The 12,714-nt window shown below is 42.1% G+C and overlaps 1 protein-coding gene and 1 long non-coding RNA gene across 4 annotated transcripts in view; one reads left to right on the forward strand and one right to left on the reverse strand.

Annotated features, from left to right (window-relative positions):
* The window catches only part of LOC111262939 (uncharacterized), a 26,629-nt gene continuing 13,915 nt past the window's right edge, over positions 1–12,714 (reverse strand). For both annotated transcript variants that reach the window (XM_022837573.2, XM_022837574.2), the window contains exons 6-12: positions 12,167–12,558; positions 11,702–11,912; positions 5,683–5,858; positions 5,220–5,360; positions 2,967–3,174; positions 2,242–2,483; positions 1–2,066 (exon numbers count right to left, since the gene is read on the reverse strand). In XM_022837573.2, the coding sequence (XP_022693308.1) occupies positions 1,935–2,066; positions 2,242–2,483; positions 2,967–3,174; positions 5,220–5,360; positions 5,683–5,858; positions 11,702–11,912; positions 12,167–12,558 (1,502 nt within the window). In that variant the 3' untranslated portion in view covers positions 1–1,934. The remainder of the gene's footprint in view (positions 2,067–2,241; positions 2,484–2,966; positions 3,175–5,219; positions 5,361–5,682; positions 5,859–11,701; positions 11,913–12,166; positions 12,559–12,714) is intronic.
* The window catches only part of LOC111262942 (uncharacterized), a 24,744-nt gene continuing 17,300 nt past the window's right edge, over positions 5,271–12,714 (forward strand). Inside the window, exons 1-3 of one of the 2 annotated variants that reach the window (XR_002681939.2) lie at positions 5,271–5,356; positions 5,738–5,867; positions 7,674–8,297. This is a non-coding gene — a long non-coding RNA (uncharacterized LOC111262942). Of the gene's footprint in view, positions 5,357–5,737; positions 5,868–7,673; positions 8,298–12,714 lie in introns of those variants that run through there. The other variant, XR_002681940.2, reaches the window with a different exon arrangement.

Genomic DNA, 12,714 nt, shown 5'->3' on the forward strand with positions numbered 1-12,714 from the left:
TAGGGACACTGCGAATGAGTTCATCCATATTTTGTTTCGAAATTTATTTCTCACGCACATGCAACCGCAACTCCTGTCCGAAGTGGTAGGACATACGCACCCCTGTTCTGTTCGTTCACTCGATTTTATGCGGTTTCTTCATTGTTGTATTTGTGATTCTTGCTCTTGGCGAGTCTTTGGCACATGGCTGCTTGGCTATGGTTCGTACCGTCAGCTTCATTGAACTTTACATAGTATTCACACAAATATTTGTAACCATCTCTTTTGCAGTGTTAATAAGTATCTACTTATATATATATATATATATTTTTAGTTAGTACGGCTCGAAACTTCATTTGCCTAACTAAACTAAAAAATCTGCACAATACCTATAGATTTGTTTATTTATGTTGTTTAGCTTAGCTGCATTATATCTTGCGATTTTTATGTATGGTATTTCAAGTTAATTGTTTTAATACTTCATAGCCCCTTTAGGTGGGGTCTAGAAGAGCCGAAGTTATTTACAATCGATAACCCTAATTGTATCAAATTATGTAATACTTATCATTAAATATAGTCTATTTTGAGCGAAATCAATCGGCTGGAATTTTGTACAAAGTGCAGCTAGACTCTATATAATAATGATAAGGCAAAATATAGAAATTGCATAGAATCTCATAAGTAAGAATATATACATGTGTGATTGCAGTACGTGTTATATAAATGGCTATAATTTGTACTTTTTTTTAGCATACTGGCCTTTGTAGTAGGCTTTCACTGGAATGCACCAAAGTACATTGCACGTTTCTAATGATCCGCTATGTTTATATTGTATATTCGTATGTTTATTTTATAATGCTACTGGAGCAAGGCAAACACAAACAATAGTTTACTTGGCTCGAAATGGACGTGCGTCTTTCACAAGGCGCACAAAAATATCGCCAAGATACTAGCAGTACACCTTTTCTATTTATTGCCTAAATTATAAAGGACCTCTGTTATCGCCTTATTTCAGAAGCAATAAAAGGACGATTTGTTAGGTACCATACGGTAGCTGATACGGTGGCCTGCGGAAATTCTGCACTTGTACTAATACCGCAACTAATATTCGTTCCTGCTATAGTCAGCGATTTTTTGAGCAAATTCGTTCATTAATTAAGAATATATTTTAATACAAACTACCGATATTATGCCATTGTATTTAATTAGAAGAGCAGGTTTGGTTGGATGTTCCAGCTAATATTTGCCAACGCGCACAGGCGCTAGCAAAAAATAGGTTTTTGCTAGAGTGGATCGTTGCGTGCGCATAGAGGCGTCTTCTTTACATGTATAGCCAACATCAACAAGTCCACCTTTGTGGAACTCGTTCCACCTACCGTCAATGACCACCGCCCACATCGTAATAAGCTTCTCATGCTGCTTCTCTCACGCAAGCGTTTGGATATTTCAGTGAAGTGGAAGTCGAGTACCAAATGAGATGTTGGTGTTCAACATAATAACAATGTACCATAGCAGCCAACCTATCACATAATTATATTTATCGTATGTATAATTGACAACATTCATAGCAGATATGTTTCGCGCTACAAGGTCAATTGCGAGTCCGAATCTAGAGCAGATGGTATCTACTAAGCGTGTCTTGAACGCTTAATTTAGCTTATAAGAATATACGTAGGCTATGAGTTATCTTGATAGACGTCTGCCGGCGATACGACTAGCTTTTTCCCCTGCGCGAACTAACTTCTCCGACAGTTCTTCGCACCAGGGAACAAGATTTTACTATGGTTCCGATATTTCATTGTCCTTAGCTAAGACACCGCAAATGGTTAGTTGATATGACATTCGGAGCGTGGACCGTTTTAGAATGTCGGATGGTAGATTCGTGTACGACGAACGTGCGAAACTTTCATATATACTACAAAATGGTTAAAATAACGATGAACGTTTGAGAAAGATTACGATTGCAGAGTGGGTGCATGACCTGTTGCGCTGCGATCAGTCTCATCCGCTGTTTGTGAGCCGATAAGAAAGCTTCCCGGAGAGACGCCCCTCGGAGCCGAGGAGCCGCCCAAGGGGCTTCCAAACATCTGTGTGGGGATAGACAATAGTAGCTCAATATTTTAGTATCACTTCGCGCATAGCTTTCGATAGGAGCTGCTTGCCTATGATTTCCACGCTCATGACAACACAAAGTTACAATTCTACTATCTAGTGGTAGCTAGCTTTTCTGTTGTACTCTATGCTTCCTGATTTCATACTTACACCAAGTGAGGTAAGCGTTGACATGACGTTCATGTTTGGTTGCATTGCTTGTCGAGCGACGCCAGCGGTTACGCTCATACCCATTGTGACCGGTTGGGAGGTGCCGCCGCCTAAATAGGAAACGGTCTGAGCCGATATCGGAAGAGCTTGCGAAGAAGAGGGGAACGCCATCTGGCCTAACCCCTGTACTCCTGACACTAAAGACATCTTTGATCCGGGCACCATCAATGAATTCACGTCCGCTGTTAGGCAAGTAGACGCACAAGCATAATTAGGAAATTAATCAAATGTTTATCAGACGAACGTCTCTTCAGAGTCGAAACGCAAACTGCCAGACCGCTTTTCCATCCTTACAAAACTTAATTTTTTGAGAATCCTGAGGCATTAACAGTTTATCATAGCGATACAACAGTCATCTGCCGGATGGCCTATTCCATGTGATGGCTTTATTTGTCGTGATAATGTCATATTTTCTTCACTTCCGTGCTGTGGCAACTACCAGTAAACCCGAGCGTTTCTGCCGCTATCACGAGGGCTAAGGTGTCGTCAAAAAGAAATCGCATTTATACCGGTACTAACGTGTTGTCACTACGCTATGTAGTATTATATATTCTAATATTTCTAGTTTTAGTCCACAGACAAACTAGGAGGAATGATCAATACTTTCGCCGGATGTAGAAAGAGCTGGATATTCGTAAATATTAAAAAAAAAAATGTTGACTCACCGACAGTCAGCGTTGTAGTACCATCTCTAAGCGCCGGGACAGAAAGGGCACCGTCGTGGCCTGGTACGCCTTTGGGATTCTGTTGGACGGGAAGGCCCGGATGTGCTGGATGTACCTGTGATTGACCATGACCCTGATTCGGAGAACATTTCGGCTTGCGTTTACGGGTCTGGATCGTGTCCTTTTTCATTGTTAGTGGACGGGGAACCTAGTGAATAAAATAAAGCAAAGAAGCTTGAGTTAGTCACTATTATGATTGTGTACAGTCGTAAAGTCAAATTTATAATTCCTGTCCAGAAACATCATGGCAGTTGTTGTTTATTCAATCTAAGTGTGTTCATTGAACGGCGTCAGGGTAGCGCCCCTTCTCTGTTATATTGGCCACTTTGTGGTTGCCAAGTCAATTAGTACTATGTCGCTAACCACCACAATGGAACTCCCTCTTAAAACCTCAAACTAACCGGCTGAAAAAAACAACATATCAGTAGAGGACTACGGTTTCACGCTTCCACAGCACCGGCCCCCTAAGAGCTGATCGTTTAATTCGATGGTGTTTTTCTCGCGCTTTACCTATTTGCTACTGCGTTCTCTTTCCATCGTCGATGCAGCTCTAGAAAAAGCAGCAGGAAAGCAGGCCGCACTAATCCATTTTAGGACCAGGCTTAGTCCACCCAGACGCTACTCTGCTCACTCATGAAGCCTGTCACCCGCTGCGCTCTTACCTCTCACCTGCCTCTCTTCGCGGCTTCGAGTGTGAGACCGCAGGTTTTCCACCCCGCTTATTGAAATCTTTCATTGCTTTTGTTGTTGTTGTTGTTGTTGTTGTGTTTATGACTGAATACCACGCTTCTCACTAACGATACGTGACAAATGAATGTGAGTTTCATTACACATGAGAAACACGCGCTTTGAGATAGGCACTAAGAGGCTAAAAGCAAGCGTAAACGAAGATATCACAAGTTGGAAAAACGTCCAACTCTCCGACCGACAGATCTGCCTAATCTACTGAGATTTAGGCTAAGGTGGAGCAGTCTGCTTTTGTGTGCGTCAAGCAGAAGCCCAGTGAACAAAGTAAATGGAACCTGTTAGTGCATATCATCGGAGTGAACAATTTAGAACGAAGGTGCTATTTGGGTATGAGTGGGACTCCGTCAACGAAAACACGACCATTTAATTACCTCCATTGCTTACTGGTTTTTCAAATGAAAAGACAATCTCTCCGAGAGAAGTCAAGCAACTGTTATCTTTCATGTCAACACCTAAATCTATAGCTTCTGTCTTCCCAAAAGGACTCGTCTACATGCTCTCTCCGTTATCACTACACTAAGGCTATCTCGTACAAAATTTAACAGAACGATCATCTGCAGTGCGGGTGGCACACTTAGTGGTTCTTTGAACACTAGCGACTGACTAGAGAAAAAGCGAAACGAGGAACGCTATTAAATTCCGCGTAAAAACGTAAATGACTGTATTCGAAGAACGTTCCGTTGTCTGTTGAGTTAGCTCAAGCTTCTGAGCTCTGTCTGTCACCACGTTATTCATTTGGTGGAAAAATAAATTAACTAATTAATTTCATAGGAAACACGTTGCGCATCAAATAGCGTTCGCCTAACTTCCCTCTTAAATATTTCCACTGTGAAAGATACAAAGCGTTGCTCCCGCGAGAGCAAACTGTGCCCATACGATAAATAGGCATTTGCTGGTCACACATAATTGTTGCTATACATCGCTGGGAACTGCCCACAAACAATTTTAATAATAATCATAAACTAGAGATCTCTCGTATCGTCTGGAGGTACTGAAACGTCTAACGTCGATACATGCAGTCTTCTCCAATACTGTAGATACCTGTACCATGTGTGCTCATTTTTTTCCTATGCTTTGTAGACAGCTTTTTCGATCTAATGTGCGTTTTAATATCATAATGCATAACAACAATCGTAGTCGCCCCGCAATAGAGGGCAAATACCAAGCCACTGGTATCTTATCATTTATTATTATTTACAGTGGCAAAGAGAGTGACTCGGTCTAATTTCCTCGGCTATTTTTAGCGGTTTCTCTCCGATCACATCTAAGCGCTAAAGCATGTGAGAAACACCAATTGGTTAGAGAGAGATGTTATTTTTGTAGGTAAGCGAGAAAACTATGATCATTAACAAAAACGGGAACAACAAGACTGCATTGTCTGGGCTGTGCGATGAGAGATTAGTGCACACACCTCAATCATCAACGAGAGAAGCAGACTTCACTCACCCCATGCAAACGGAAGTAGAGGCCACATGCGTTGCAGACGGGTTCGCCAACGTTATTCCGACGCCATAACGATGTGTTTGTTGTTGAACAGTTTGAGCAAGTTAAACCCTGACGACGACTCGCTGATTGGAGAGAAGGTGACTGCATTTGATAGGACATAGGTTCCGACCGTAATCACCGCAAAGATCCGAGATCACACCGAATCACATCAAAGCCAATGTCACATCAACATGAAATCAAAGTAGAAATCATCTACAGTCGTAATAATTACACGATGCCAAAGAGAAGACTTTTACAAAATACAAATATTGTGTTCTTCTAAAGAGCTTTGATATGCAGCATTGGTTCGCTTGAAAGGGTGTCGGGAACGTTTCAAGTAGTTATGGGTGGAAATATCACTGATATATATGAGCTGACCTTGTTTCTAATCTCAAATAGACTACGAGTTAAACTAGATCCTAACCAAACGTCGTGGTGTTTTAACGATTGGTCTATGTGCTCCGTTCATTTTGTTGTAGAGACCGCAAGCGTTGCAGAGGTAATGTCCTGTTCCGTCTCGTCTCCAGAGAGGCGTAGAGATCGCTCCGCAGTTGACGCACTCCCGACCTTCGCCATGATACACTTCCACCTCCATTCCCGCTGCACATGGTAAACACGGTAAAATACATTATTGCATTGTTAATTATATAAATTACTTTTTTTTCTATTCTTAGTCTACATAAGTCTCTAAATTGCAAACGCTTGATCCGCAGAAGGCTCAAAATTGTAACTAAATTTTCTAAACTTCCAACTTTGCATAAGAAAAGGTCACTCGTAGAATGCTGGAGATAAACAGCATCGAATATAAAACAAATATATCATGATAGCTTTCTACCTCGTTGTAGCGTAATAGCGCTCGAGAAGAGCGTCATTATTCATTATCCGTATCTACCGCCTTAAACGGGATTTTTAAAAGGATTTTCTAGAGTTGATCTTGCTGAAGCTTATTTGGCCGGTGAAGAATTAAGAAGCAATTAATAAAACTGTTGTAGCATCACATGGATATCATCAAATGTCGCAAAACAATTCGCTGACTTTTCTAGCATATTCAGAATCTTGACTTATTAATTAGAACCTAAAGATATAAGTTCTTTCAATTAGACGCAAAGCCGATCCAAGGAAAACTAAAGGTTTCACTAACTTCGCCAATGAGCCTTCGTATTACAGTAAAACTATGAAAAACGAATACAATTGGTAATAATAAAAAACATGAGGTTCATTAACGAATAGTTATTGGTAGTTATCTTAAAATTAACACCTGTTAAAAAATAATGCAGATCAAAATTTGTGACGCAATTCTACTAGCATGATAAAGTCATACCAAAACCGTTAGTAAATTACTAAGTCCGTAGGTCTGAACAGCACGTTACGTGCTATAGATTTCTAGGTCTCACACGGCGCATCGTATAGATTCTAAACTTAACACTATCTTACCAACCAGCACTAAACACTATTACTCGCTAAGCTTTTTTCAAGGCTCAGACTCCCACAACCCGAAATCAACTACTCAACACCTAGCTAGACCTGATCGAAAAGAATGACTCGGTTTTCGTGTCAAAAGTAAGTCCATCATTTTGTCATTGCCGTCATCTCAGCCAGAACCTTTCCCCAGTCCACGCCAAAAAACCTTAACCAGCTCGAGGTCGCGAATCATCCATAACAGGTTGCAGTAAGTCTAGCCCTTTACTCCCACCATTTTTGCCAGACTAACTAAGCTAGTTATACTATCTGGCTGTCAGTCGCTGCGTATTCCTGACACGCTCGATCATAATTTTGTAGCAGAAGCTCTTCGGAGCACGAAACAGTGTCACATCTCAAGTGGAATAAGTCTACTGTGACATTTCTGCACTGATACCCGCCATTGCTTGCTACGTCTATGTATGTCCTTCAATTCGGTTTTCTGCACTGCGCCTGTAGATAACATCAGAAAAGTAGCAAACAGCTGCTTTAATGCGTTTGGATAACAAATGCGTAATCGGAGACAGCCAGTCGTAATAACATTGCGTGATACACTAAGTGTACAACTATTACTATATATCCCCTACGCGCCTATAGCAAAGATGAGTATCTGGTACCGAAAGATTGTTTTTTATATCCCTTGCCTACTTGTTTTTCTATTCCTTCTGAGCCACAGCTGTAATGATGATGGCGATGATATTCGTTTTGCTCTTGACACTCGTTATTTCCTTCGTTTTGGTTTGTCTCTTTAAGTTGTGATGATTCATGTGAGAACGGATCACCTCCGCGCCCTGTCAAACCCCCAGATCATGCTTCCATCTTTGATAGATAGATAGGTAGGTAAATATAAAAAAGGCCGAAGCTAAATGACTGAGTGAGTGGTTAAGTAGTATCGTTGCTCGCGAAGAAGAGACACGCCAAACTGCCTTCCACCTCCCTCCCTTCCTCCCTGTTTAGGCTCTGTAGATGCTGGAACAGCAGTCCTGTTTCGGCCGTATCCAACAAACGCAAAGCGGTGTTGTCTCTCGAAAAGAAGAAGAAGCAGAGGATAGCGATAACGACAAGATGAAACAGGCGTGCCAATGAATGTCAACCATAGAATCCAAGAGAAATAAGGCCGTAAACGGACTGCCGAGAGATGTAGCAGGTCGGAGAAGATTATGAAATAATCATCCGTTTTGTCGCTCCTGCTCCTTGTGTTATGTTACTGTCTTACGTCTGTGTCAAATCACTCAAAGCAAATAAACCATACCGGCGGTCGAGAAAGGATAAACCTATCATAAACCCTCCTTACATATATATAGTGCTGCTTGTTTTTCTTCATAGCTTTGGATATTTCTTTCTAGCCGGATGCATGCCTATGCAGAGGTGAGCTTATGTACGCACAAAGCCATTGGGAAATCTATTCATATCTGACGGGTGACCGAAACTGTTACAGAAAAGGGAGCATGACCGAGCTGTTCGTTGGCCTGTTGATGTGACAATACATGTCATTGCGTGCTGTACATATCGGCCATATGTCGCATGTCCGTGTAGAGCAAATGGACAGACAACAACAAAGTATGGCCGATCGCAGATTCCCTGTCAACTTGGATAACAAAACGTCAAGTAATTTAGTGTTAAATTGTTGGCTAAGTTATTCCTAGGCGCTTTTCGTTTTCCCTTCAAGTTTTCAATTAACTAAGTTCTCTGCTTCGCTAAAGGTTCCCTTTCCGCTGTTCAGCACAGTGGTTGTTATCGTCGATTTGCTCAGACAGAAAATTTTTCACTTCAGTTCAGACTCCAAAATGGTGTTCGGATAATAAAAAAAAAATGAATATGAATGATAGCAACATTTTCGTCAACAACACTTCTAATTCAACTTAGTCGAAGTTAGGAAGCTGTCGAACTTACTCGCTACAGCTCTTTAGCCAGGATAGCTTTGGACACCTTTGAAGGCTTGTTAGCTTATGAACTATAGCTCTTGGCTGTTTTTCATCGTGAACGGAACCTGTATCTGAAATTTCTTCCTTAAATGGTTCGGATCTGCAAGGAAGCCTTGGTCGCAAATTTACTTTGTTTTCGCCAAACGTAGCCATCTTTTCGAGTTGAGATCAAGGTAAAGCGCTGTGATCCCAACAAAGTTGTGGCAGCAGACTTTACGATGTTCAATCATTAGCAAAGGAAAATCTAAGGAAATTAACGAATAAGTGACATAACTCAGTTGAGAGCTCAAAAAAAACTAACAGTTAACCAACAACTTGTAATAAGAACGCGAAATCTCGTATTTATCACTACTAAATGGACACGAAATGCTCGCTGAATGGGGCAGTTATCGACGTCATTCGATAGAACCAAGCAAAGATCAAATCAAGCATTCAAATTGTTATCCGCTCGATCAGCATTGGCATAGAACTGAGTATAAGACTTTTACTGTATAATAGACCCGGCTCTAATATGCCCCTCTTAAAGAGGCTAGAGATAAGGTTCAACTCAGTTCGGCTTTCATACGTCATGTTTGAGCTCCTCTCGATTAAGAAGGACATGACAGGAGAAGGAAGTGACGTCTAATCCTTTCAGGTCGACAAGACAAACGGATGCTGACGCAAGACACGATCTGTTAGTAAAGATAGCTAGTCATTGATTGCCTTTCAACCTTTTATCCACTCGTAAGTAGCTCAGAATCAATCATATCTACGGAAGGATCGAGACTAGATCTTCGAAGCCTAAAGCATTCAGTCCTAAAGCCAATTGTTAAACAATACCCAGCTGGGTAGGCACTTCTGCGAGATGGCAATGAACGATCCAGCATAGACTTTCGCACCCATCAAAACGTCCTGAAAACTATCAAATAGCCCCCTCACATTCGTCCTTCCTCTGCTGGGCAAGCAGCTCAGTGTGCGGTTGAATCGGCTCGATCGTCGATCGCTGATTCTGTTTGTTAGCCTACTCTCCTATACGGATCATGCCTTGATAAGCACGGTACACAGTCGGCAGTGGAGGAAGGCGACAACAATGAGGGACCGACAGAGATAGTCTGCGTTCATTATACAAATGTGTTGAAGAGGTATATTGAAATTGGCGATTGGTCCCATCTGTGTTGATTTGACAATCGGTAGAAAACGAAAAAGTACGTAGAAAGGAACGTAGATCGGAAGGTCGTTGCGTTCGTATACCAATCCCAGCCATCGGACCGAAAAGTCCTTCCGTTCAATAAGGTCTGTGTTTGTGAAGGTTCCTTCGCAGTGATTTTTGCTCTATCTCCACCACTCCATGCACTTCTTCCTCGTTCTGCCTTTTCAGGTGCGCTACGAGGACAATGTTTAGGCAATTTGTCGCCTGAAGTTGATCTCGATCTGGAGACACTGGCGACGGAACTTTAAAAGCGGTCTCAAAAAGGGACAACATTTAACTACGGAAAAAAACAGCAGCGTCATAAATCTATTTGCATATCGAAAACCTATAGCGTAAGCCAAGCGTGCCATTAAAAGCGGTAAACTATCGTTCCCCCGCGAGTGGTTGCCGGTGGTGAAAATATGCCAGCAAGCCATATAACTCAACGCTTATTTGCAACGCATTTAAGAAAACCCATCGCCTCTAAACTATGAATGAAGTAGACTTCGAAGCTAAAAGAGGCCCTTACGTATTTTTCGAACATGCAATTTTCATAATCTACTAATCTTTAATCTAAATCTTTCTAAACCCTAAATATAGAATACTTTAGGTTGGATAGAAAATTACCCAGTTTTAAAAGATTCGTGTAGAATCATTTAGTTCAGTATTAGCTTATAAAGAGCCTTGTTGGACACACGCCATTTTTACTTCAAGGCCCAAACGAAGATCGTGCGTCTTTTGCTTGGCCTCGATCAGGTGCAATAAATGTGTCGTTTGTATTTCGAATAATATTATAGTACAAGTACGTTGGCTTTTTCAATAATCAGTACCTTAAATTAGCAAATTCTCTCTCATCTATTGAAGCTACAAGAGACGTAACCAGTGCAAACGTTTCACTAGCAGTGTTTTGAGCATAAAAAATCCTAGCTATGTGTAGAAATATTAAGAAGGAACGTCATCGGATGACGATGTCGGGTACCGCCGATTAGATCGGTTAGCAGTCGAATCCAACATAGGCCAACACTTAGCAAACATAGGATACCTTAACAGTTTACCACCTTCATGATTTGCATTGTACAGTCAGTGGCGTATTAACAATCTTGCGGGGCGCCCGTCAGTCCGCACGTAGTACTAGCCCTACAAGTATACTCTATATATACTGTTTCAACCCAGTAGAGCATCAAGCAAGAGCAATTCGAACAAAGCTATACGACACGCTGTAAATCCCCCGGCGGCCGCGCAGGCTCCTGACAACAGCGAAGGAGGCCGGCTCATCGACGATACAGTGGTTTAAGGTAGTTAGCGTTACGCGATATTTAAAGCAGAGACCCTGCCGATTCCGTCGGACACTGTGTACTATTATTATTACAAGTTGCTCATGCGCCCTCTGCGACAGGAGGAACCGTCAGCTCAGTTTGTTACGTACAAATTATTGCGCTCAAACATAGCATATAGTGGTATTAGTCGATCTTTTAACAACAGTACAACCTATCCTGATAGGCCGTTTTAACGCAGCTTCACAGTGCAGAAGCAGTGTCGTATGATACCATTGGATTTGGATATCCGACAGCGCTCTTCAGCAGCGGGTACTTAAAAACAAACGGAGATAACTTCGCATTTTTCTGACTTTCATTGCTGATAAAGCTATGTATTATGCCATTTATCGAGCCTTGCTGTTATAAGCACGGGATAGCCACAGACCGGAACAGAAGTTAATAATTATGGTCAGAACTTAGCTGAGTTTGCCCGTATCTCCGATTATCGTTAAGTAATCCATAATTAAACGGCTGGAACAAGTTCAGCCTCGCACAAACGAAATCGACGATATTAAACGATGGTCAAACGCCTAACAATATCATATACAATTACAACTTTAAATGCTAAATACTCACGTCGGGAAGGTATTCCAGTCGCCGAACCGTAAGGGAACGAGGCGGACTCTAATGGGTTGTGATCTACCGGAAACGTAGGAGACGAGTAAACCGCTCGTTGCGGTGTGACGTAAGCTAGAGATTCGGGCGTTGATACTGCGGGCGTCCAGAACGAGCCTTGTGGAGTCGATGGGGACGATGGCGTCGACGCTGCGTCTGATGAAAATGACGTCTGCCGGAAACACAAACATGATTTTAGAAAAATCACCCAGCGACTAGCACTATCGAACTTGTCTGTCCTCTGTCAATTTTTCCCTACCTGTCCCAAAAAAATAGGCGATAGTATACACTACACTGGAGCATAGTCACATTGGCTACTATGAAACTTACTCTGAAGTCAACAGAAACACGAATTTTGACGCTTATATTAACCATAGAAAATGCCATAGCAGTAGATGACTAGTTTAACAGCGTCTTCGAACTGACCTGCTGATGATACATTTTGCATGGAGTCGAGACGGCATACTGAGGGCTGGCAACTGGGCTGTACACCGAGCCCGTGGAAGTTTGTTGTTGCTGCTGCTGCTGTTGTTGGACCTGCTGCTGCTGCTGCTGCTGTTGTTGTTGCTGCTGCTGCTGCTGCTGCTGCTGCTGCTGTTGCTGCTGAGTATCCTGTTGTCCACCTTGATTAGGCACAGTTCGCTGCGCCTGCACAGAGGCGGCCGAATACTGTCCTACGCTGGAGGGATCATTAGCTTCTGTTGAGTTAAGCTGCTCAGGACGATTAAAGCTTGTTGCCTGATGATGTACAATCGTAGAGGGCTGACCCCCACTGCTGTTGCTAGTGGGATACCGCAACACCGTAGTCTCTAGACTCCCTGTATACAAAAAAAGAATATGAAACAAATCCAATGAATAAGTCGGCAGGTAGACTGAGCATGAAATAATGTTCGAACACGACACAGAAAAAGTTCCAAAAGTGACAGAATTGTTGGCCAAGTTAACCGATGAAATGAGCAAAAAGATGAGATTAA

Source organism: Varroa jacobsoni, unplaced genomic scaffold (assembly GCF_002532875.2).
Source record: "Varroa jacobsoni isolate VJ856 unplaced genomic scaffold, vjacob_1.0 scaffold_715, whole genome shotgun sequence".
NCBI classification, from domain to species: Eukaryota; Metazoa; Arthropoda; class Arachnida; order Mesostigmata; family Varroidae; genus Varroa; species Varroa jacobsoni.